Here is a 24710-nt window from a genome sequence, read left to right as displayed (position 1 = left end):
ATGGAAACAGTTTTCTATCTAATATCTACTGTATCAGCAAATCAATAAACAATATTTCAAAGATTTATAAGATGTCAAATGAGAGTTTGACTCATTTATGAACTTTTATCATGAAGTTTTGTGGAGAACAAGTGGAGGAGAAAGTATCATCTGATAACTCTGACTCTCACTCTTTGACATCTGTCCACTAAAAACACAAAGACCATCCCACCTAAAATGTACAAACATCTATTTTCAGGTCTTATTCTGATGAGAATCACTAATTAATACAGTAATAGAAAAATAATATCACCTGTTTTATTAATAGTAACTTCATTACTGTTCTCTGTGTAGTAAACTGGGTTTCCTCTTTCTCCTGTGCAGTAATAGACGCCTCCTTCTGAAACTCTGTTCTCTGATGACCAAGACCCTGAGTTATGTCTGAACCAGTATTTCCAGCCCTCAGACTCGTCCACAGAGCAGCTCAGTGTCACTCTGCCTCCTGCTGGTATGACTTCACTGTCTGCTCTCAGTGAGGCTCTGGGTCTATTTGCTGTTTAGTTCAATGTAAAAACAAACATAGAAATGTTAGAACAAGACTTTCCCCACATTTCATTGACTTCACTATATTGACTAATTCATTTGCTGCTGCTATTAAACATGAAACAATCTAATGAACAAACCTGCAGTCCACAGTATCTGTATGACACCTGCTGCTTCTCTTATTTCTCTACAGTGACATTTATGGTTATCAGTGGCTCCTACAGTGTTCACTGTTCTCAGTGCTGTTTGTGTATAAGATGTATAAGAGAGGACTCAGAACAGAGCTGTGTTCTCTCTCTTCTCTTAAACAAACGTTTGTATCAGCAGGTTTGAAAATCGTCACATCTTGAAGTTTACAGACGACACAGTGATAATCAACCTGCTGAACAATGACGAGTCGTCTCATGGTTCTGTGCTGGATCAGTTTTATTAAATGCTGCTCTGAATCCTTCCCTGAGTTAAATGGAACTTAAACTAAGACATGTGAATTGATTTTAGACGTAATGCTCCAGGTTCTATCAGCACTGTAATAAATGTCCAGACTGTAGAAACAGTGGAGTCCTTTAAATACCTGGACACCATCACTGACAATAAACTGTCATTTGAGCTAAATACAAACATGCTGTGCAAGAAAAGTCAACAACGACTTTTTAGTGTATGAAGGCTGAATGAGTTTCATGTTGACAGAACTCTGATGACACTGATCTACAGAGCTTTCATTCAACGTGTTCTTACATTTTCTTGTATCTGTTGGTTTGACTCGCTCAGTGTGTTGGAGAAAAGAACAACTTCAGTATAAAAGAAGACAAGAGATACTAAAACAGAACAAGGTTCATAGAAAGGACATGAGTAGGAGATGGGTTCTGGGTCTCAGGGTTGTAACAAGTGATACACACAGACCTGTAGTGAAAATTAATGGTCTCAACCTATGTGTAGAGATATGTATGTTTTCCTTGTAGTACACATATACTTAGTTCCTCAGGAATGTTATGTGGGGGGGCTGTGAAGTATGAGGGTTAGAGAGGGTTAGAGCAGAAGACATTTACATGATTTTGGTGTTTTTTCTTCCATGCCGGCATGTACGTATTAAACTGAGATGGTTTCTATACACTGAGTTCTTCCTTGAAGTCTGCTAATATTTTACAATATTTAGAGCAGGGATTTCAAACTCATTTTAGTTCAGGGGCCCATACAGCGTAATCTAATGTCAAGTGAGCCAGACCATTAAAGTCAAAGCACAGCTCATCATAGTTATAAATAATAATAACATCGTATTTTCCCCTTTGTTTTAGAGGAAAGAATTACAATAAAAATAGAAAATTTTCTTTATTTAATGAACTATCCTTTTACAAAATATGTTAAGAAGAAAGTCCGATTTCTCAAGAAAAACGTGCAATTTGCTTCAGTTTATCATTTACATGTGTGCATTACAAGAGATCACAGTGATCGTACAAAAGGCACAAAACACAAGAGTCACAGGTATTAAGATCTGAAAAATATGGTAGTCTATTACACTTTAACATTAAATTAACTTATCATAATATAAGAATTATTTTTACTTCATTTTCCACATGTGTAATAATTCTCAAAACTTAAATTGACTTCCCACATCTTACAAACCTCAGTGGTGGCCATTTAAAATGTATACGAAAGAAAGTAATCACCTGGCCTGTAAATATAATATTTATACATGAAACACACACAAAAAATACATACATAAAATTTAAGACCAAACTCTTTTGGAGTGAAGATTAAATTGCACCATTTTAACTACTATTACAGCAAGGATTCATTTATGTCCTTGCAGGCTGTTGTATTTTTCGTTATGCTGAGTCTCATAGTGGCGCCGTATTAAATTTTATAATATATGAATATAGTATTATATATTACATGTTATATTCCTTGAACACCGACACGTGTTGCAAACACACAGCACACAGGTTTCCCGTTCTCCTCTGTTAATAAATAGGAAGGTGTCCACTTTTCTCCTTTTTGAAAAGACATTTTGGTTAATCAGGATGTGAAGGTGAGTACAAAAGTAAGTAGATGAATCGTAGTAATCACTGAACATTAGCTGGGAATTGTTTTTTGTTCTTCTACTTTCAGCTACTCCACGTCTAAAACACCCTAGCGGACAATTTAGAAATTGTTTATTTTTTAGAAATTCTAGTTCATGTCTCGTTGCATTTTTTTACTTTCAGATTTATCCTGCGGGCCGTACGTTTGACACCCCTGATTTAGAGGGAGAGGAAACATTTTTACGACAAGTGTTAAACAGGAAAGTTCATAAAATGGTTAAAGTTAGTAATAAAATCACTGGGACTCCATTAAGCAGCCTGTCTGACCTCCAGAGGAAGCAGCTGGTTTACAAAGTACAGTCCATCCTGTCTGACAGCTTCATCCTGACACTCTGAGCTCCACGTGCTGCCTTCTGGTTCTCTCTTTAGCAGCAACGAACCAGAACCAACAGATACAAACACTTTTTCTACCCTTAGTGATCAGTGTGGTGAACTCAGAGAGAAGGTGGTGATGAAAACAGAACATGAGACATGTTTCCTGTTCTTCTATTTAGAGTAAATAACTGTAAACTCATTCAAACATCACTTTTTCTGTATGAATTACCGACTGTCCTACTTACGTGACACAGTCAGTTTGATGACTCTGCTCCACTTTGTTAACAAATAGTCTCCTCTGCCCCGACAACTGTAGTCTCCACTGTGGGACTCAGCAGCTCTGTAGATCCTGTATTCACTTTGTGTTGGATATGTGTTCAGGTTTGTTGGTCTCCATTCATACGTCCACTGAGTACGTTCATGGTTCTGGATCCAACATCTGACAGTGATTGTTTCACCAGTGTAGATCAGAGACCAGTTGGGATCCAGAGTCACAGTGGGCCTGATGGAAACTGTTGACATGGAAACAGTTTTCTATCTAATATCTACTGTATCAGCAAATCAATAAACAATAATTCACAGATTTATAAGATGTCAAATGAGAGTTTGACTCATTTATGAACTTTTATCATGAAGTTTTGTGGAGAACAAGTGGAGGAGAAAGTATCATCTGATAACTCTGACTCTCACTCTTTGACATCTGTCCACTAAAAACACAAAGACCATCCCACCTAAAATCTACAAAAATCTATTTTCAGGTCTTATTCTGATGAGAATCACTATTTAATACAGTAATAGAAAAATAATATCACCTGTTTTCATAATAGTAACTTCATTACTGTTCTCTGTGTAGTAAACTGGGTTTCCTCTTCCTCCTGTGCAGTAATAGACGCCTCCTTCTGAAACTCTGTTCCAAGATGACCAAGACCCTGAGTAACGTCTGAACCAGTATTTCCAGCCCTCAGACTCGTCCACAGAGCAGCTCAGTGTCACTCTGCCTCCTGCTGGTATGATTGTTGGACCTGCTGTCACTTTGGCTTTGGGTTTATCTGTTGATATAAAATCACAAATTGTAATGTAACATGTAAATTATTCAAATGGAAACTACTCAGAAATGAGATGAAATGTGAAGTAGGTATTGATTTTACTTGGGTTTGTTTTGTCCTTTGTTTGCTTATTTGGTTTTCATAAATGACCACAAATAATTATATGAGATTCTTGATGAGTTTAAACATGTTCAGTTGCTCAGTGTTTTTATTTCATTTCCCATGATAAAGTATTGTTGGATTAAAGTGTCTCTGAGCTGTGTGAACAACTAAAACCAGGAATATTGAGGAAAAAATTAAAAAAACCAAAAATACAGTGAACCTGGTGAAAGTTTTAAAATAGGCTAAACATTTTTACACAGTAAGAATAAAACATATGTAAATTGTAGATATTCACACAAACAGACCAAATATATGAACAGGGCTTAAGAATAATGGTCAAAGTAAACATGGTGATCAAACATTAATGACTCACCTGATACAGTTAAAGAGATGATGTTACTGGTTTTTATATGATTTGAGCTGCTGTGGAAACCAGAGCACTGGTATTGACCCCTGGAGACTGTAGATAGACGGTGTAGCGTGAAGCGTTTATGTGAATTGTACTGAACAAATTCTCCACCATCTTTATTCCATCTGTATTCCCACTCAGTGTCTTTTCCTTCCTTCATGTCACATATGAAGGTCACAGACTCTCCAGTAAAAAAACTGGACCAGTTGGGCTCAAGGGTCAAAACAGCACCTGAAACCAACAAAAACAAACATGCAACACTAAAAAATTATGAATAGAGGAACTAAAAAAAATAATTGAAAGTAAAAGACAGTCTGTTCTTTATCTGTGTGGATACACAGATTAAAATGATCATTTAACATAAGACATTCTGTAAACAGATGAAGAAGGAGGAAAGTTTAAGGTTAAAGTACGTTTAAAATAATTAAAAAGGAAGTATAAAATATAAGATCAAAAATACAAATAAAGTAGAGTTTTACTCCACTGTGTTGAAGAATAGGAGTCTCTTCTGTTTCTGCCCCTACACATGTAGTTTCCACTGCTGGACTCAGAAACACTGAGAGTCCAGTAATTAACATGTGTCTGATGTGAAGTTGACTGAGGTGTTTTCCATTCATAATCCCACTCAGTGTCTCCACCTCCCTGGATCTCACATCTGACAGTGATCTTCTCTCCACTGAAGATCTGAGACCAGTGTTGTGTCACAGAGACTCCACAATAGTAATAACAGATAAATACATATTCTAATGTAATGTAATAATCAAACTCACCAGTTATCTCAACAGTGACCTCATCACTGTAATCAGTGTAGTAAACTGGTTTTCCTCTTCTTCCTCTGCACCTGTAGATTCCTCCTTGTGAGACTCTGATATCTCTGTTTTCTTCACCAACAACCTGAGCTTCATTAGAGTTTGAGGTTCGTCTGAACCAGTCATATTTCCAACCATCAGAGTCGTCCACAGAGCAGCTCAGTGTCACTCCGCCTCCTACTGGTATGATTGTTGTTGTAAGTTTGGCTTTAGGTTTATCTGTTCATAAAATATGACAAAACATGTAAACTATTCAGATGGAAATAACTTTAAAGTCATAAATACTGTACAGTGACATTCATGGTTATCAGTGGCTCCTTCAGTGTTCACTGTTCTCAGTGCTGTTTGTGTATAAGATGTATAAGAGAAGACTCAGAACAGAGCTGTGTTCTTTCTCTTCTCTTAAACAAACGTTTGTATCAGCAGGTTTGAAAATTCCACTGAGTACGTTCATGGTTCTGGATCCAACATCTGACAGTGATTGTTTCACCAGTGTAGATCAGAGACCAGTTGGGATCCAGAGTCACAGTGGGCCTGATGGAAACTTTTCAAACATACACAATAAAAAACAAAATCAGGTTTGAAAACTTTTCAGCTCTAATTTTTTAATAGAAGCTTTAACACAAACACTAAAACAACAAGAGCTTTAAGTTATTGATAAAAATCAACTAGATTCAATCTTTTGAATTTGTTATGAGTGGCAGCAAACATGAGATAAAAGTGCTTTAGTGTTCACAGTTGATAGCAGGTTTAGAAAAAATTGTTCAGTTATTTGTACAAATGCAGAACTTTTTTTACACTAAGTTCAAGTAAGAAGAGATTTGGACATGAAGCTGTTCTCAATGTCACAGGTTTTTTTCATCTCGATAAACAAATATGTTCCACATTTCAGAGTATTTTAAACTTCGTGTGGTGTTCATGTCTGTGGGACTTTTCAGTTTTAAGTGTTTGTCAAAAGAGAAATGATCTGATGAACCTCTAAAATTACACATTTTTACTTAATGACTTCAAACTGCACATCTTCTCTACACATGATATGATCTCACACCTGTGGTGTTCTGGTCCCCAGACTCTCAGGTAATATAAGTGGAGGTACTGTGTCTCTTCACTGTGTCCTCCTCCTACATGACCTGTACTTACTGTGTATGAGAGTTGGTGTTTCTGCAACATTCTTTCATTTCAAGCTCTGAAACCTGTCTGTTTGTTTTCTTCCACTTTGGAAACTCACCAGTTTCCTGAATGGTGATTGGATCACTTTCAGCTGTTTCTGAATCAGTCTCTGTTCCCCTCACTCCTCTGCAGCTGTAATTTCCTCCTTGTGAGACTTTGATTCTGGCTGATTCACTGACACTTAAAGTCTGAACTTCAGAAGAGTCTGAGGAGCGTCTGAACCAGTCGTATTTGAAATCAGCAGATTCCTGCAGCACAGAGCAGCTCAGTGTCACACTGCCTCCTGCTGGTATGGTCGTACTGTCTGCTGTCAGAGTGGCTTTAGGCAGACGATCTACTGAGGTCACAGAAACAATAAAACAAGTAAATAATACTAACAGAGCTGTCATCAAACATGTATTGACATGTTTTTATGACACAGGAGAAACAAACATGTCTCACGTCATCAATCATGTTTGCTTGAAATTAGCAGGTTTAATTTCTTTGGTTCCACATGTTTTGTAATCACACAAATCTACTCCTACATTCACTGAAATAGACTAAATAAATTAACAAACAAGCTTTGTAACAATCACAGTGACTCACTCAATGTTAGACAACACGATTAACCAGTAACTTTTAAAGTCTCTAAGGAGAATATCAAAACAGACACAGTCATATTACAGCTCTGTTCAAAGTAAGAGTCTAATTAATTTAACAATTACTGACAGGACACGCTCTTTATAATCGACGACTGTTGTAATTGTCTGTACCTGAGGTTGGTACGTCCTTCTCACTCTCTGCTTCATCATCTTGCTCTGTTTATACGATCCGATGAATTAATAAAATAAACTAATAAATATGACTCTGTCCTGTGGGTCAATGCAGCATTTAACCTCCATATACAAACATACAACACTGTTCAAATTTTCAACTCACCTCCATTGTTTCCATTGACGTTTGTAGTCAGAACTAAAAGACAGATTCAAACCTCATCAGACCTCAAAGTCAAAATCATATTAAACAAGCATTACACTTAAAATTCAAAATCTATATACATAATAATACTGTATTATACTGTATCTTAGACAATAAACTGTGTAAAATAACTACTGCAGTAGTGGATTTAACAAAGCCCTTCACTCTGAATGAAGCCAAACCAGCAACCAACATGATTTCAACATAACGACCATGTTAATTAAAGTAAGCATGAAAACATTTTCCTCTTTAAAGTCATATTATAAGAAAGTCACTGATGTACTCACAGAATAACAACAGGACACAGAACAAAGTGTTCTTCATCTTCACATCCAGCACTGACACTGTCACTCTGCTGCTGAGAAATAACAAAGAGAGAGAAGTAACATCTCACATAAATACATCAGAATAAAGTGTAGCCTGTCTGTTCTTCCTTCCTTTTTACACTAAACCCAAACGACCACGACTTTGACCACAGCACATTGCTGACACGTTTACACTTCCTGTCCACTGCACAAATGTGTTATCTTGTCTTTGAATCAGAGGTTTGTAACTGCTACTTACAAATATCAACTTAGTATTTCAGTCATACTGTTTCACCTGAACTTTCAAATTATATACGTATATGAACATCACATAATCTTCCTACTTATGTGAAGTTTTAAAGTGGTTGTTAAACCACAGGTGTTATTATGTGGAGAGAAAATGATTCAGAGAACAAAGGTAGAAAGTTATCTGTTGCCTTCAACAACCTCTGTTATCATGAGGCTTAAGATGAGCTCCAGCTCACTGTCTACTGCTTTGTGGTGTCGTGGTGTTAATAACCAGACTGTGCTGCTCTTTCACTGCATGAGAACCACAGCAATGTTTTACCTTCAGCAAAAGTAAAACAGCAGTTTCAGACTCCACAGTGATACAAACACAGCACATTTACTCAGTGGATATTTAGACATTTTGGACCCACCTCAGGAGCCTGAGTGAATTACTGCTGGTTTTGTGCGCTCTTAAAAACCCTCCTTTTGAGCCTATATCGCAAATCTCTCTCAGGCTCCTTTCTTTAAAAACAGCATTTCTCTTAGCCCTGTGTTCAGCTAAGAGAGTGAGTGATCTGTGTGCGCTGTCGGTCTCCCCTTCCTGCATTGTTATCAGGGAGGACGGAGCCTCGGCAATTCTCAGACTTAACCCGGCGTTCACACCTAAGATACTGACTTTATGTCCAGAGTTATTACACTGGAGGGGTTTTTCCCTCCTCCCCACCGTAGTGAGAAGGAGGAGGTTGCGCACCGTCTCTGTCCTGTTCGTTCACTGTCACATTACGTGATGTGCACAGCTGTTTTCGGTTGTGTTCAACACCTGGTGATATGAGTTTTGGTCTAAACCAGCTTCTCAGATTTGTAGTGTCTGAAGTAAAAACAACATTTGATCTGGTGTGCTGCCTGTTAGTCAGTGGAGATATCAAAGAAAACTGGAGAAACTTCTGTTACAATATTTCTGTTTTAATTATGGATCATTCTTTGACACATCTTCCATTCTTCAGAATAAAAGTCTGCCATCATAAACTGACCCTTTAGCAATAAAATAGAAACTGGGGAACTGGTGTGTTCACTGGACACACCTCAGTAAAACCAAGCTACTCAATTAAAAGGAGATCATATTTTACATTTTTAGTATTAACTGGAAAAAATGTTAAAGAAAGTTTTTATGGTCACAGATAAAAATATAGAAAGGCCAAATATCTCTTTAGTACTCGTTATGCAAAATGTTCCAATTCAGAATTATATTATAATAATGGATTATATGTTGATACATCTACAGTTGCAGGAAAAAGTATGTGAACCCTTTGAGGTTACGTGGAGTTTTGCACGAATTTGTCATAAAATGTGCTCTGATCTTCATCTAACTCACAACAATACAAAAACACAGTCTGCTGAAAATAATAGTACACAAACATTATATGTTTTCATGTTTTTATTGAACATAACATGTAAACATTCACAGTGCAGGGTGGAAAAAAGTATGTGAACCCCTAGCCTAATGACTTCTCCAAGAGCTTATTGGAGCCAGGAGTGAGCCAACCTTGTGTCCAATCAGTGTGATGATATTGGATGTGTTGCTGAAAGCTGTCCTGCCCTTTAAAAACACACACCAGTCTTGGGTTTACTGTTGCAGCACTGTTGCTACTCTCCATAGGCGTGGTCATACTGTAAAGATGACTGCAAGAGCACAGCGCAGAATGCTGAATGAGTAAAGAAGCATCCTAGAGTGTCAGCTAAAGACTTACAGAAATCTCTGGCACATGCTAACATTTTTGTTGACACATCTACAATAAGGAAAACATCAAACAAGAATGGAGTACATGGGAGGACACCACGGAGGAAGCCATTGCTGTCCAAAAAAAAATATTGCAGCACGTTTGAAGTTTGCAAAAGAGCACCTGGATGTTCCACAGCACTACTGGCAAAATATTCTGTGGACAGATGAAACCAAAATTGAGTTGTTTGGAAAAAACACACAACACTATGTGTGGAGAAAAAAACACACAGCACACCAACATCAAAACCTCATCACCACTGTAAAACATGGTGGAGGGAGCATCGTGGTTTGGGGCTGCTTTGCTGCCTCAGGGCCTGAACGGATTGATGGAAAAATGAATTCCAGAGTTTATCGAGACATTTTGCAGGAAGATTTAAGACCCTCTGTCCACCAACTGAAGCTCCACAGAGGATGGGTGATGCAACAGGACAATGACCCAAAGCATACAAGTAATTCAACAAAAGAATAGCTTTAACAGAACAAAATACACCTTCTGGAGTGGCCCAGTCAGAGTCCTGACCTCAACCTGTGGCATGACCTTAAGAGAGCCATTCACACCAGACATCCCAAGAATATTGCTGCACTGAAACAGTTTTGTGAAGAGGAGTGGTCCAAAATTACTCCAGATCGTTGTGCAGGTCTGATCTGCAACTACAGGAAATGTTTGGTTGAGGTTATTGCTGCCAAAGACGAGTCAATCAGTTATTAAGTCCACATACATAAGTTCACATACTTTTTCCACCTTGCACTGTGAATGTTTACATGTTATATGAAAACATATAATGTTTGTGTACTATTATTTTGAGCAGACTGTGTTTTTGTATTGTTGTGAGTTAGATGAAGATCAGAGCACATTTTATGACAAATTCATGCAAAATTCCACGTAACCTCAAAGGGTTCACATACTTTTTCCTGTAATTGTATCTGGAAACATCACTAATGTTGCAGCTGGTAAAGATGGAGCTAATTTTAACCACTTTGCTCGAAGTAGGAGTAAGATGAAATATTATATTTAAGTACAAGTATCCCAATATTGTACCTGTGTCCAGTACTTGAGTAACTGTACTTTTATTTACTACTAATCTAAACTGTTCTAGAGAAAGCTCTTCTGGATTTTCAGCTACAATTTCTTGTCTTATAAATAATATGACACATTTATCTGGTGGTAAAACACTTTAAACACTTTCAAATGAATGGAATGACATAATATAAGAGATTTGAAATCTCCTCATAATCTCTCTACATATACACAAGTTTCAAATCTCATAGTTGACATATCTACATGATGGTAGCTCAGCCTGAATACACTGATTGTGAATATATGTACATGTAGAAAACTAAGCAGTCCAGTAGAGTGTTACCACAGTCCTCCAAACTGAGAAACTGGACAAACTCCTGACTCTCTGCTCTTCTCATTATTAATATTTTCCTTCAATTGTATCATTCAAACAGAGAAAGTCGTGTACTCACAGAATATCTTCAGCATCCAGAGCAAGTATCACATCGTCACATTTAGTACTGACTCTGTCTCTGTGTTTCTGAGAACTCTGTTCACTTTGGATCAGGAGAAAACTGAAGAGAGAGAACTGTGTGAAAAAGACGTCACTTATCAAACTAACATGTCTGTATTTAGTTTGACCACAGAAAATGTGTGAAAACATGTTCACAGTTACTGTTAATATGAACTGTGTTTGAAAAAAGACACAGAAAATGGTAAAAAAAAATGAAATAAAACAAAGGCCTCTTCACACAGTCTGAACATAGAGTCTTCACTGGTGTGATAGACCTCAGCCTCTATTGATCTCATACTTAGAGCTTGTTCCTGTGCTGCCATGATGAGTGTCTCTGTGCTGTTCTTCAATCCAGCTTTGTCCAGCCACTAGTCAGATTTTTCAATATACACTGAGCTAAACTCACTTTTATTAATGATCCAAAGACCTGGTTATTCATGTCTCACTTTAAATCAACAGGATTTAGATTTTTGATTGTCTGACTGCAGGTTTGTCTGTTTCTCACCATCTCAACCACGACGTTATGAAGCTGAGAGAAGGTTCAGAAGCCAGGATAAGGTGTTTACATGACACAGTATCGTGGTTTCAGGTTTGTCAGATCCTGGTTTCCGGTTGCAGAATATGATGCTTATCTGCAGAACAGATAACCAGGATACTTAGAACACCTGATCATAACCAGGATGTAAATGAGCTGAGTAGAAATTTTCATAGAGAACAAATGTAGAACTCTTTCAGTAACTGAGGTTGTTGCTGCTGATTGTGAGGAAACTAGATATTGTGACATGATGGTTGTGCTGCCTGGAATAAAAACACATAGTGGAAGAAGAAAGGTCAATAAAAAGAAAGTTAAACAACAATCACCATAGAACCACTCATTTACACTTTGCTGCAACTGTGGTAAAATCTGGTTCATCAGGATTCAGAACAACCTGGAAACTAAGCAGATGTTCTGTTATTAGTAGACATCATGATCTGACTAGTTGGCATTTGTCCTCTTACTTTGCTTAGGTAAATCCAGATGACTTTTTTGGACGGGCAGTGTAGTTGCATTGTGCATAAAATGCAAAAAAATAAAATAAAATTACCATTACCATTATTGTCAAGTGCTTAGAGAAGAGAGCACTCGAATGGAGAACCACAAAATAAATACAGTAAGTAAAAGTAGACATTTATTTTCATGTAACAGATTAGAGACATGTTCGGTGGCAGACAAGACGTCCTACAGTCAGGTAACTATTAGCAGGTCAACAGTGGTTCACAGGCAGCAGGTGAGTCTTCAGCAGAGTAAAGAGAAGTTGGAAACAGTTTGTTGGGTCATTTGGTCATTTCCTGTTTCAGCCTGTGTGGTAAATGTGTGAATGTGAAGTCAGTGTCACTGGTGCTAAAACCACCCACATCTGAGTTTATCTTTTTGTTTTTAGCATCTCAACAAAACAACCACCACTTCCTGTATTAATGACGTATTTTCCTGTAATGTCTTTGTCAGAGACGCATGAGGACGCATTAGTCTTTACTCTACAAAACAGATGTGGATAAATGTGTCTCAGATTGTCTCAGCACACTGTTTGAGTGATAGTATCACAGTCCATCTTGGCCGTTTACACTTGTATTTAGAGATGTCCACTTGTGATACTATCGCCCAAAACACATCTTAATACCAGGTGTAAACAGGGTGAGAGAGAAAACATATCAACACTGAACAAAACTAATACTAAGAAATGAACTGGGACAGATTTACACAGCAGAAGAATTAATGTGTTGTTTTCTGCCAGTTTGCGCTACTTATTCCACAAAGTCACTCTCCGGCCCTTCTACCCTCTGATGAGACTAACAGACCTGCTTGCATGAACCTGATCTCCTGCCTCATACCTGGTATTCCTAAGTCTTCTTTCTGATCTGACCTGTTTCTGCTTCTGACCCTGTCTTTAGATTCTGGACCTTGGATTGTTTGCTTATTCTGACTGATTTTCATGTGTTTTCCTTCCATTGTGACCTTTTAGATTGACTGCTGAATTTTACCGTGTTGTTTGGAAACCTCTCGGCCCCCTTCGTGTGCAGACATACCTTCACCACATGGAAACAAACCTCTATCTCCAGCTCCCATCTGGACTCCTGCAGACTGGGTTAAATTTAAATGTGGTTCAGGTCCAGACTCTGAGTTAACAACTGGAAAACTTTAATTTCATTAGTTTAAGCGTCAGCTGACTCTGATCTTAAGAGAAAGCGATGTTCTCCTTCACAATTTGCTGGTAGAGAGCAGAATTCATGTTTCCCAAAATTCACTGAAGCAGCAAAGCATCCCCACAACATTACGCTGCCACCCTGATATTTGATTGTAGGTACTGTAAGATGATCTTTTTGTAGAATCAGATGTAACAGGACCCTGATTATTCAAACTGTTTAACTTTTCACATGCAGGACTTTTTTGTTATTAGGTTCATCCAGTGTTGTGGCAAAATACAGAAGAGCCTTAATGTTCTTCTAGGTTGAATCTGTGGAGTCCAAAAAACTTAGTACTGGTAGTTTTGTGGATGGAGTAAATAAGGGAATAAGGCTCTGTAATATGTGTAACAGGCTTGTTTATGAGCAGTTAGTGGATTTTCTTCTAGATAAAACATTTGTTTAAAGAACAAAAGTAGAAAAGTTCTTCAACCACAGATACCATTAGACTTGAGATGCTCTAAACTCATTGGATACTGTCTTGTTGTCTTGTTGTGGTAATAAGCATACTGTGCTGCTCTTTCACTGCATGTGAACCACAGTAATGTTTTGCATTTAGCAAAGTAAAATATTAATAATAAAAGTTTCAGACTCCACTATATTCAATACTGATTTTAAATGGAGCACAGTTACATAGTGGATATTTAGGCAATTTCTACAGTATATCATTTGAATCTATCATCTAAAGTTTCAGTCTGAGAAACTCAGAAAAGCACAGAAAATGTCAGAATTTATTACTAAACCTGCTAAAAGTACATTAATGGTTAAAGCATGGATCTTAGGATGTGAGTTGTGAAGAATCTTTCTCTCCCATCAGTTTGTGTAGCTTGTGGGTTCAAGTCTGTAGGATGAAGAAAAAAGTTCTTATGTTGCTTCAGTATTAAAATGAAATGCATGATGGGTAAATCAAATGATGTAGACACAACAGTAAACTGAAAATTGCTATAATTACTTTCCAGTTCTTATTTACACATAAAAATGTGTTTTAGAGAATTTTATTCTGCTAAGTAAGTGAGTAAATTTACAGTAGACTGTCTGTTCCACTGTGAGAGTGGTTGTGTTGATGTAGGTGAGAGTAAATGGTTTCTCTATGGTTAATATATCGTATTATCCAAACAAGTTATGTACTTGTTTTATTATGTACTATTTTCTCAGCTTTCAAATTGTCTCTGAACTGAACTCTGTTTGCTTCTTTATATAAGAGAAAACTGCACAACAGGAACATAGAGGAGGGACCATGTGAGAAAGACGTTACGTTTCTCATTCAAATGAGACACAGTTTCTTTATCTGTGTTTAGTCTCTGCTTCCTTCCCTCTTTACAAAACTCAACTCAACTTAACCTGGTGTGTTGTATTCAACAATAATATGTCAATTCAACTATTCTGTACTCTGTATATACAAACAGTATCAATACAATGAACTTAACATATTATCAACACAGTACACTCTGTATTACATCCAGGTTTCTGGCACCAGGATATGTTTACATATGCAACAGATAACGACCATCGTAACCAGGATGTACTGTAACTGTGCAGAACTGTACTGTAGCTGAACAACAAACTAAGCTTGTTGCCACTGATTGTGACTAAACTGAACATTGTGACACATGGTGGCAGTGCTGCACAGAATAAAACCACAAACAGGAATCAGGTTCATCAGCAAAGGTAACAACCTGGAGAGTTAGAAGTTAGCTTGTTAGTGGGTGTCATAATCTGCAACATTAATTAAATACATGTAATAAAGTTCTTTGGCTTTTCTCATCTAAATTATGTGGACTAGTCAACATCTGTACATCAAACAATGTTCAGTTCACTTTATTACAAACATGTGTTTAGAAAACAAGAGAGATAATATAAGAAATAATGTATTAAAACAGTTACTACTGAACAGTGATATTAATCTAATTTACCATGACACAACATGAATGGGTTTGTGTAAATGCCGCCCTCTGGTGTTTAAATATAATTGTTGTTTTTCATGATGTCCCAGTTTGTGTTGTTCTGTTGATGAAGAACCTCTCCTCATGCATCACAAACAAAAATCACATTAATAAAGACTGAAAACTGAAATAAATTGATATGATACTGAAGATGTGTGACCATGTTTTCTGACTTTGTTCATAAACATATTTTTTATTTGATACCCTTTAATCCTATAATAATACTATAATCCATTTTGATGTGAAATAAATTGAAAAAGTTAAAAGCACCAAATGTATCTGTGTCCATTCATAATGTCTTTCTTAACCATGGTCTTTGTATAGGATAATGGGGAGGTACTGTCCATACACCCCTTACACTTTATTACCAAATATACCTGCCTACATACATCAGTGACTAAAATTACAAATACAACCATATATCAGAAACTTTAAATAGGTTACAGGTCTAAAAGTAGATGTACACAGTATTTTTTATGATATTGTCCATGCATTTCTTGTTTTACTGGTGATTATCTTCTCTTTATACACCTGTATAGAATAAAACAAAATAAAATAACAATGAATAGAGTTGATGTGTAGTAAAGAGCAGAGCAGTGGAGAAATGTGTGCAGACTTTATTTGCTAAGTATTATTTCATTATGCTTGATGTCAAAATTAAATAAATTGTTGCACTATTTTGTTCCCACTTGGATTTTTTATTCATTTTACTCCTTTTTATGTAACTCATTATCTACTTAATAAGATGATTCATACACCAGGAAATTGACATTAAATACTTTGTCCTGGAAGGTGGCTTGCACCCTCCAGGTTGGGGGGGAGATCCTCCCTCAAGTGGAGGAGTTTAAGTATCTCGGGGTCTTGTTCACGAGTGAGGGAAATAGGGAGCGTGAGATTGACAGACGGATTGGTGCATCGGCAGCAGTAATGCGGTCGGTGTACCGGTCCGACGTGGTGAAAAAGGAGCTGAGCCGAAAGGCAAAGCTCTCGATTTACCGGTCAGTCTACGTTCCTACCCTCACCTATGGTCATGAGCTTTGGGTCATGACCGAAAGGACAAGGTCGCGGATACAAGCGGCCGAAATGAGTTTCCTCCGCAGAGTGGCTGGGCGCACCCTTAGAGACAGGGTGAGGAGCTCAGTCACCCGGGAGGAGCTCGGGGTAGAGCCGCTGCTCCTCTGCATCGAGAGGGGCCAGTTGAGGTGGCTTGGGCATCTGTTTCGGATGCCCCCGGACGCCTCGTAGGGGAGGTTTCTGGTCATGTCCCACCGGGAGGAGGCCCCGGGGAAGACCCAGGACACGTTGGAGGGACTATGTCTCTCGGCTGGCCTGGGAACGCCTCGGTGTCCCCCCGGAAGAGCTGGAGGAGGTGTCTAGGGAGAGGGAAGTCTGGGCATCTCTGCTTAAGCTGCTCCCCCCATGAGAATGAATGAATGAATGAATACTTTGTCCTGTATTGCTGATTAATATCCAAGAATGGTAGATTATTTCATCATACTTATTTTTTATATATTAATTTTAATAATGTCGACCAAAGTAGGTACAAAATGCTCCACCTAACTGAAGGCTAATAGTGGATGGACGCTCCTTCACTGAACTGGATTCGTATAACTGTAGTCAGAGATCTGCTCCATATCATCATGTTTCCCTGTTAACATGATCATATTTAAACATCTTTCAATAGCAATACTGTACTTATTTATATAATATACCATTACATGTTTAATATTTAGTGTACTTACCCATCTGGTCCAGACCTTCACCTTGAACTAAATTTGTGTTACTACAGGCTTCATCTGTTGGTGCACCTGAAATATAATGTCCCAATAATTAGATCACTCTGTTCAAATCCTATAATTTCTACATGAATCAGGGATTATACTGTACCACCTCCTGTGTGTCCAGAGCCTTTAATAGATTCATAGACACAAACATCACCTACAAGTAAATGAAAATCAAATTAAAGTCAAGCTCATTACTGAAATAGTCGGTATCTTACAAAGTGTTATATATTAGTTGTCTGTGATTGTTTGAAGTCTGACCATGAAGGAGAGAGGAGTAAACTTGAGTTTCATTCTGGTTGACTGTTTGCTGTGTAGCAGAGCCTTCATCAATCCTCAGAGACTCAATGAGCCTGAAACACAGAAGAAATACTGTAAATTAAAAAAGAAACATGTAAATTATTGTTATGGTCAAAATAACAGAAGACACAGTTGTACCAACCTGTTAAAACACAGATCTGGAAAAAAGAAAACACAATTATTATGTTGTCTTATATTAAAATTGTTCCAGAGTATCATTTTCATCTTAGATATAAAAAATATCTGACGATTTGAAGCAAATCAACAGCAAGAAGAGGTCTCACCTTTTCTTTTTCTGCAGAAACACAGCAGCAGCTGCAGGAAAACAATCAGTGAAATTCTAACAACCAGCCCAGAGACAAACAGGACAGTAGATGAAAAGCTGTCAGGTGAACCTGTAATTATAAATTAGCATTAATAAACTGCATTTATACCGTCATTCTTTTTACAGAAATATAATTTAAGGACAACGAAACTCACAAACACCAAAATAAAACAAACATTATTTTGTTCTTGATAGATTCGATGTTACATACATATTATTTTGAAGCTGGTGCTTCACAATAGTCTTAGATTGTGTCTTATATCTTATCTTCTTTTATCTTTGGCCTTACTCTTGGTTTATTGCTACTGATGCTGATTTACCATCTTGGTCTCAGACTTTATCTGTAATTCTTTTAGTTTGTAAAAATTTTAGTCTGTGCTAGTGATGGTGAGCTAGGCTTCAGGTTTGTGTGAGTTTCACTTTAAGAGTGTTTTGTATTTGTGTTTTGCTGTGTTAGGAGGCCATACAGCAATGTGTGCAGCATTTATAGTAGAGCTGGTAGTCATTTTGGTTTTGTATTAAGGTTATGGTTTAGCACCCACCTCTCTGTGCAAACACACCACCCCAAACATTACTGCACAACAACTATGTGACAGACCTTGTTGTTACCTCAATTGTTGATTAAAAACACAAACACAGTTCCTGTTCTTTCTCAGATTTGTGTAAATATACAAAACGTCCTGACAGCTCCCACAACATCAATACTAAAAAGGTGTTTTATGTATGTTTAAACTATACAAATCAATATAAATGTAATATAATATAAATACTGAACACATCAGTTGCAGTGTGGGTTTAACTCAGGTTAAGTCAGTTTCAGTGGCAGCAAATCTTTTTTCCTATTTTGTTAACAATGTAATTGGAAATGATGCTATGGTCAGTGAATACGTTGTATTTAGAGACATTGGACCTTGTGAACAATGGATCTTATAGAAGCAGAATGTGCAAACAAGGCTCTGCTGCTGATGTAGATCTAGCCCTCCTGTTACTTAGCTTCCATTTCTTTTTGAGTGGTGTCCTGTTTATATTTTTAAATAGAGCCGACAGATGTTTGCATTAGTTTGTATATTTTAGGGATTTATTGAAATTAAATAAAGTACTGGTCTCCATATCACATATCCATCAAACAGTTTTTCATATGTCATTTTATGCTGACAGTCTTTTTTTCTGTTAAGTTAATGGAAGCTACGTCTTTGCCTTTTAACAAACATGTTGAAGCACAGTTCTCCATTCTCCCAACATCTAAAGACATGTGGATTAACTGGTGACTCTAAATGACCAGTAGGAGTGAACGTGAGTGTCAATGTTTGTCTGTCTCTATATGTCAGCCTTGGGACAGACTGGAAACATGTCCACTCTGCTCCTGTAGGGTTTTTCCCCGATTACTAACAACAGATAGATAGAGTAGTAAGATATTTCTAAGGTCTTTAATTTGGGGTCCCTGAACCTGTGACTCTGACATTAACCCATGACCTTCTTAACAGTCTCGACATTTTTTCCTAACGACCATGGAGGTTCTTCAACAACAATTTCCACATGAGGATCAATAAAGAAGTTTATATGAATGACAATTAAACTAATGACCCCTGTTTCTTTCTTTTCATGTGTCTACTCCTTTCACTGAGAAATGTTAGAGAACTGATAGTGAACTGCTACAAATCATGTTGTTGTTGATGTCTTGTACTTGCTGTGATTAGAAGATAAGGCTCCAGCCTGTGTGGAGCCATAAACATGTTAAGAACACGACTCCTACTCTTTACTCAGAAGGCTGGGACTAAAGTTGTTCCAGATATTGACATGATAAGTAGGACGTGTGTGAGCATTCACCTAAAACTAAATGAAGTAGGAGAAGGTGTGTGTGGTCACAACCTCAGCTAAGAAAGTACAGTTTTAAAAGAGAAGTCAACCTCTCAGACAGCAGTCCACTAAATAAGACATTTATAGACACTTTTTGTCTAACTCCCCCTTCACTGTCATCCAGCTCTGTGGTGACTCTTTTCCTGAGTGTTGACATTTGTAGAAACCTTCATGTGACTTTGACACTGCAGAGATAATCAGCTCCACTCTGGTATCATTTTGGAGAAGTTTGTCATTTTGATAGAAAAACACGTTGTTGGAAAGTTTTTGTCCTGTCTTCAATCTGCAGCCAAGAGAAACAGACTGTCCCTCAGTCACAGGACGAACAGGACTCATCAGGATCATATCTGCATCTAGAAAACAGTCAAACAGTAACAAGTTTCAGTCAGAGATCATCTGCAGAAGAAGCTGACGTAGAGTGATGCTACATTTATTTACTGATATTTAATCTAATACTTACAAACTATAAGTTACTTTTTGACAAATAAACAACTTTTCAACAATTTCTAGGAATAAATGATCCAACACTTGACTTGAATTGTGATGATTGACACTAAATCTTCAGACTAATCCTGATCTTCACCATTGATAAGAGACAGTATGGAACTGTCCTCTCTTTGGAAACAGAATAAGAGTAAAGCTGCAACTGGGATGAAGCCAAACGACAGCTTGTTACAGCAGCTCTAGAGAGAACAGGACATATGGACACATCAATACACTGTGTCATTTTTCATTTGAGCCCTAATCAGATGTGTCACCAAATGTGGTCACCAGAGGGAGCTGCTGTTTGAACAGTGCACTATAAAGTAGAAACAACAACAAAGAAAACTGTAAAGACAAACTACCAAGATTATTAGTTGTGATATTTTTGTCAGTTGATGTCATGTTATTTAATCTACTGTACCATGTAGCAGAGTCATGAACTAAACTCTGAAAACTTCACTGTGTACAACTCAGTTCTAAGAAGTAAATGATATAACTGCATTTAGAAGATGCTGTAAATACAGTAATGAAATGAAAAGAATCCAACATACTGTGTCCAGTGATGTTGACTGAATTAGTGAACTGTCCTGATCCAGACTCACACCAGTACACTGCAGAACTGTTCAGTCCACTAATGTTACATGTGGATCCAGTCATCGTCCCCCAGTCAGAACAGAGGGACAGGTAACTGTCCTCAGGAAACCTCCTCACTCTCCACTCAGTAGAGTTTCCTTCACAGCTCAGAGACACAGAGTCAGAGGTGAAGTGTTGAACTCTGTCAGGACTCACAGTGAGAGACGCTGATGGAGGAAAATCTGACACACAAAACATGTTGTACACACACATGTTGTGACTTATACAGAGCTAAACAAGAACTTCAAAAGATTTCTCATTCTTATTAATATCATAAGTCAACAGGATACCTGGAGATTTCTTCAGCTTTACAAAGTTCATGACTTTGCTGACATAGATTTTACATGTTGGTCACAGACAAATAACTGGAAGATAAAGATGAAAAGAAAGGAACAAAGGAACAAACTGACCTCCAGACCAGACAAACGTTGGTTTGCTGTGTTCAGTGTAAAACACTGGTTCTCCTCTTCCAGCTCTACACACATATCCTGCTGTGTGTGTCTGTCCATGAACCATGTAAGAATCCTCTTCAGTGCCACTGTCACTACCAGGTAGCAGCTCATATCTGTAGAGTCTGTCTGACAGTTTGGGAACAGTCTTATACCAGTAGAACCTCCATCCTGCAGATGGATGTTCAACCTCACACTTCAGAGTTACTGAGGCTCCAGGACTCAGCCAGGATGGAGACACAGTGAGGACAGACTGGGGTTTATCTGTTGGGAACAGGTTTGCACATGTTCTCAGTGTCTGTTTGTCTATTTGTATCTGTATATTTAAAAAACAGTATGTGATCTGATCTATCTGAAATATATTTATCACACAGACAATATTTGTTTTCACTAATTCTGAAAAGACCTTAATTGACAGATGAAATCTGATTTGACTTAGTGTCAGATACTCTCAGTGTGACAGCATCACTCAACCCTGTTGTTTTATATTGAGCATTTTTCTTTCTTCCTTTACACCTGTAGTTTCCACTGTGGGATGAAGAAGCAGAACTAATCCTGAATTCACTTTGATTTGAAGGTTTGATGGAGCTGGTTGTTTTCCATTCATATTCCCACTCAGTGTCTCCTCCCTGAATCTCACATCTGACAGTGATCATCTCTCCATGGTAGATCTCAGACCAGTTGGGATGCAGAGTCACAACCACCCTGTTTGAGACTGTTACTGTTCAACAATTTACAAGAACAACAAAGATGTTAAATTGTATTCAGACAGATTTCTATTCTACATTGTGAGTTTCAAATCTTCTTGTCAAACTCACCCAGTGTGTTAATTCTTACTGACTGACTGTACTGGGAGTAGTAAACTGGTTCTCCTCTTCCTCCTCTGCACCAGTACTGTCCTTCCTGTGAGACACTGATTTGTCCATTTGACTTGAAAACATCATCATGTCTGATCAGGAGTTCAGAGGATTGATCTCCTCTGTACCAGTAATATTTCCAACCAGATGATGGATTCACAGAGCAGATCAGAGTCACACTGTCCCCTACTGGTATGACTCTGTCATCAGCACTGAGCTGTGGCTTTGGTTTCTCTCCTGTGGAGGTTTGAATAAATATAGAAAATATTTACTTACTGTTCCTGTGATTAAGTATTTCTATAAAAGACATCTACCATACATACCATACAGTACATCCTCTTATTTTACTATCAAATCTGAATGACCCTTTAAAGAAACTTTACATTATAATAGTTCCCATGGTTCATTGCTTTACCTGTAACCTACAGCACAGGTCAATTTAAAAGTATTAGAAAATAATAAATAGAAATATAGGGATCCAAATGAGTGAAGTTAGATGTTAGGCTTGTTTTTTAAATAAATAAATTAAATAATTATTTTAATTATTTTAAAGTTAATTTAAAGATCAATCTGCTGTCCAGCATCATGTGTTTTCTAACGTCAGTGAACTGTGGTCTCAAGAATGGGTTTGTTGTTCATTTCTTATTCTTTGTTATTTTGTTTGATCAGTTGAAAAATAAATCTGTACTTCTGACCTCAATTACTAATTAAATGTGCAAATCTTCCTGTGAGACAATATAAAAATCACAAATATCAAACTGACCTGATACAGTCAGTGTGATGGTTTTACTCCACTGTGTTGAAGAATAGGAGTCTCTTCTGTTTCTGCCCCTACACATGTAGTTTCCACTGCTGGACTCAGAAACACTGAGAGTCCAGTAATTAACATGTGTCTGATGTGAAGTTGACTGAGGTGTTTTCCATTCATAATCCCACTCAGTGTCTCCACCTCCCTGGATCTCACATCTGACAGTGATCGTCTCTCCACTGAAGATCTGAGACCAGTCAGGTTGTAGAGTCACAGAGACAGAAGTGGAAACTGAGAGACACAAATAGAAATATTGAATTAACTCAATTAACTTGATTGGTGTAAAATGTCCTGACAGATGTGTTGAAATATTAGAAACACAGGAACTAAACTCACCAGTTATCTCAACAGTGACCTCATCACTGTAATAAGTGTAGTAAACTGGTTTTCCTCTTCTTCCTATGCACCTGTAGATTCCTCCTTGTGAGACTCTGATATCTCTGTTTTCTTCACCAACAACCTGAGCTTCATTAGAGTTTGAGGTTCGTCTGAACCAGTCATATTTCCAACCATCAGAGTCGTCCACAGAGCAGCTCAGTGTCACTCTGCCTCCTACTGGTATGATTGTTGGACCTGCTGTCACTTTGACTTTGGGTATAGCTGTTTTGATTTAAAATAATGAAATAAACAACATAAACCATGAAATGTGTAGATTTGAATCTAAATATGAAAACAACTTTCAGGTCCAGTCAGTTTTATTTTTCAATCAAATTTCACAGTTTAGCATTTTTCTACAAGGGGATCTGCAAAACATACAAGACCCTCTGTGTTTAAACCATTTCCACATCACCCTGAATTCTTTACTTTTCTACAGTTTTGTATTTATTATTGTTTTTGTTTGGCTTTATTTCATTGAAGGCAAGAAATTATTAAATAAAACATTTGATTTAGAGGTTTGTTTTTTTTTTTCTTTTCCTCTTTTTAAAAAGTATTTCTTCAGATATTCTCCTCTGTAGCTGACACTGTACACTAAAGCACATACATCATGGTACAGTCATGTTGGATTACAGTGTCTAAGTTTTGGAACAGCTAACACCGTGTATTCTGAGAGAAAAGAGAAAACAAAATACAGTGGTTCACATTTAACTTGTACATATTCACACCTAGTACGAATATATGAACAGAGCTTCAAAATAAAAGCTGCTGGTCATGATGATAAAACATTGATGACTCACCTGATACAGTTAAAGAGATGATGTTACTGTTTTTTATATAATTTGAGCTCCTGTGGAAACCAGAGCACTGGTATCGACCACTGTCAACTGTATATAGAGGATGTAATGTATGGACCTTTTGTGAATTGTACCAAACAAACTCTCGACCATCTTTATTCCATCTGTATTTCCAGTCAGTGTGTTTTCCTTCCTTCATGTCACATATGAAGGTCACAGACTCTCCAGCAAAAAAACTGGACCAGTTGGGCTCAACGGTCAAAACAGCATCTAAAACCAACAGAAACAAAAAAATAACTAAATATAAAGTATTACAGTACAAACTATTTTACTCTCAGAGAGAGATTCATCATAATTAATTTAAAATAATAATAAAAAAAATGTACGTTTACCTTGAGCATGTCCAGAGGAGAAGATTGTGTTCAGCACTGAAATAAAGACTGAAACTTAGCACATCAAGAGGAAAACACAGCAAACAACTGGACTTTCATTAATGACTAAATGTAACAAATGATCAGTGGTAAAAATCACATCAAACTATATCTGATGATTTAACACAGTCGTCCTCTAAAGATCCTTCCTACAAAACAACCAAGCTGATAACAAGTGTGCTCTGTTCAAAGTGAACAAACCTCTGATCCTCTGTTCTC

At 37.4% G+C, this 24710-nt stretch overlaps 1 protein-coding gene across 1 annotated transcript in view; it reads right to left on the bottom strand.

The window, feature by feature from the left end:
- LOC117153014 (basement membrane-specific heparan sulfate proteoglycan core protein-like) overlaps window positions 1–24710 on the bottom strand; it is a 328715-nt gene that overhangs the window by 274588 nt on the left and 29417 nt on the right. Inside the window, exons 14-19 of the mRNA XM_033326552.1 lie at window positions 23225–23488; window positions 22844–23119; window positions 4437–4703; window positions 3728–3964; window positions 3161–3427; window positions 293–532 (exon numbers count right to left, since the gene is read on the bottom strand). Coding sequence (XP_033182443.1) covers window positions 293–532; window positions 3161–3427; window positions 3728–3964; window positions 4437–4703; window positions 22844–23119; window positions 23225–23488 — 1551 coding nt within the window. The remainder of the gene's footprint in view (window positions 1–292; window positions 533–3160; window positions 3428–3727; window positions 3965–4436; window positions 4704–22843; window positions 23120–23224; window positions 23489–24710) is intronic.

The sequence above is a fragment of the Anabas testudineus genome, chromosome 18 (assembly GCF_900324465.2).
Source record: "Anabas testudineus chromosome 18, fAnaTes1.2, whole genome shotgun sequence".
Lineage (NCBI taxonomy): Eukaryota > Metazoa > Chordata > Actinopteri > Anabantiformes > Anabantidae > Anabas > Anabas testudineus.
The sequence above is the reverse complement of the archived record's forward strand: the minus strand, read 5'-3'. Positions and strand labels throughout refer to the sequence as shown.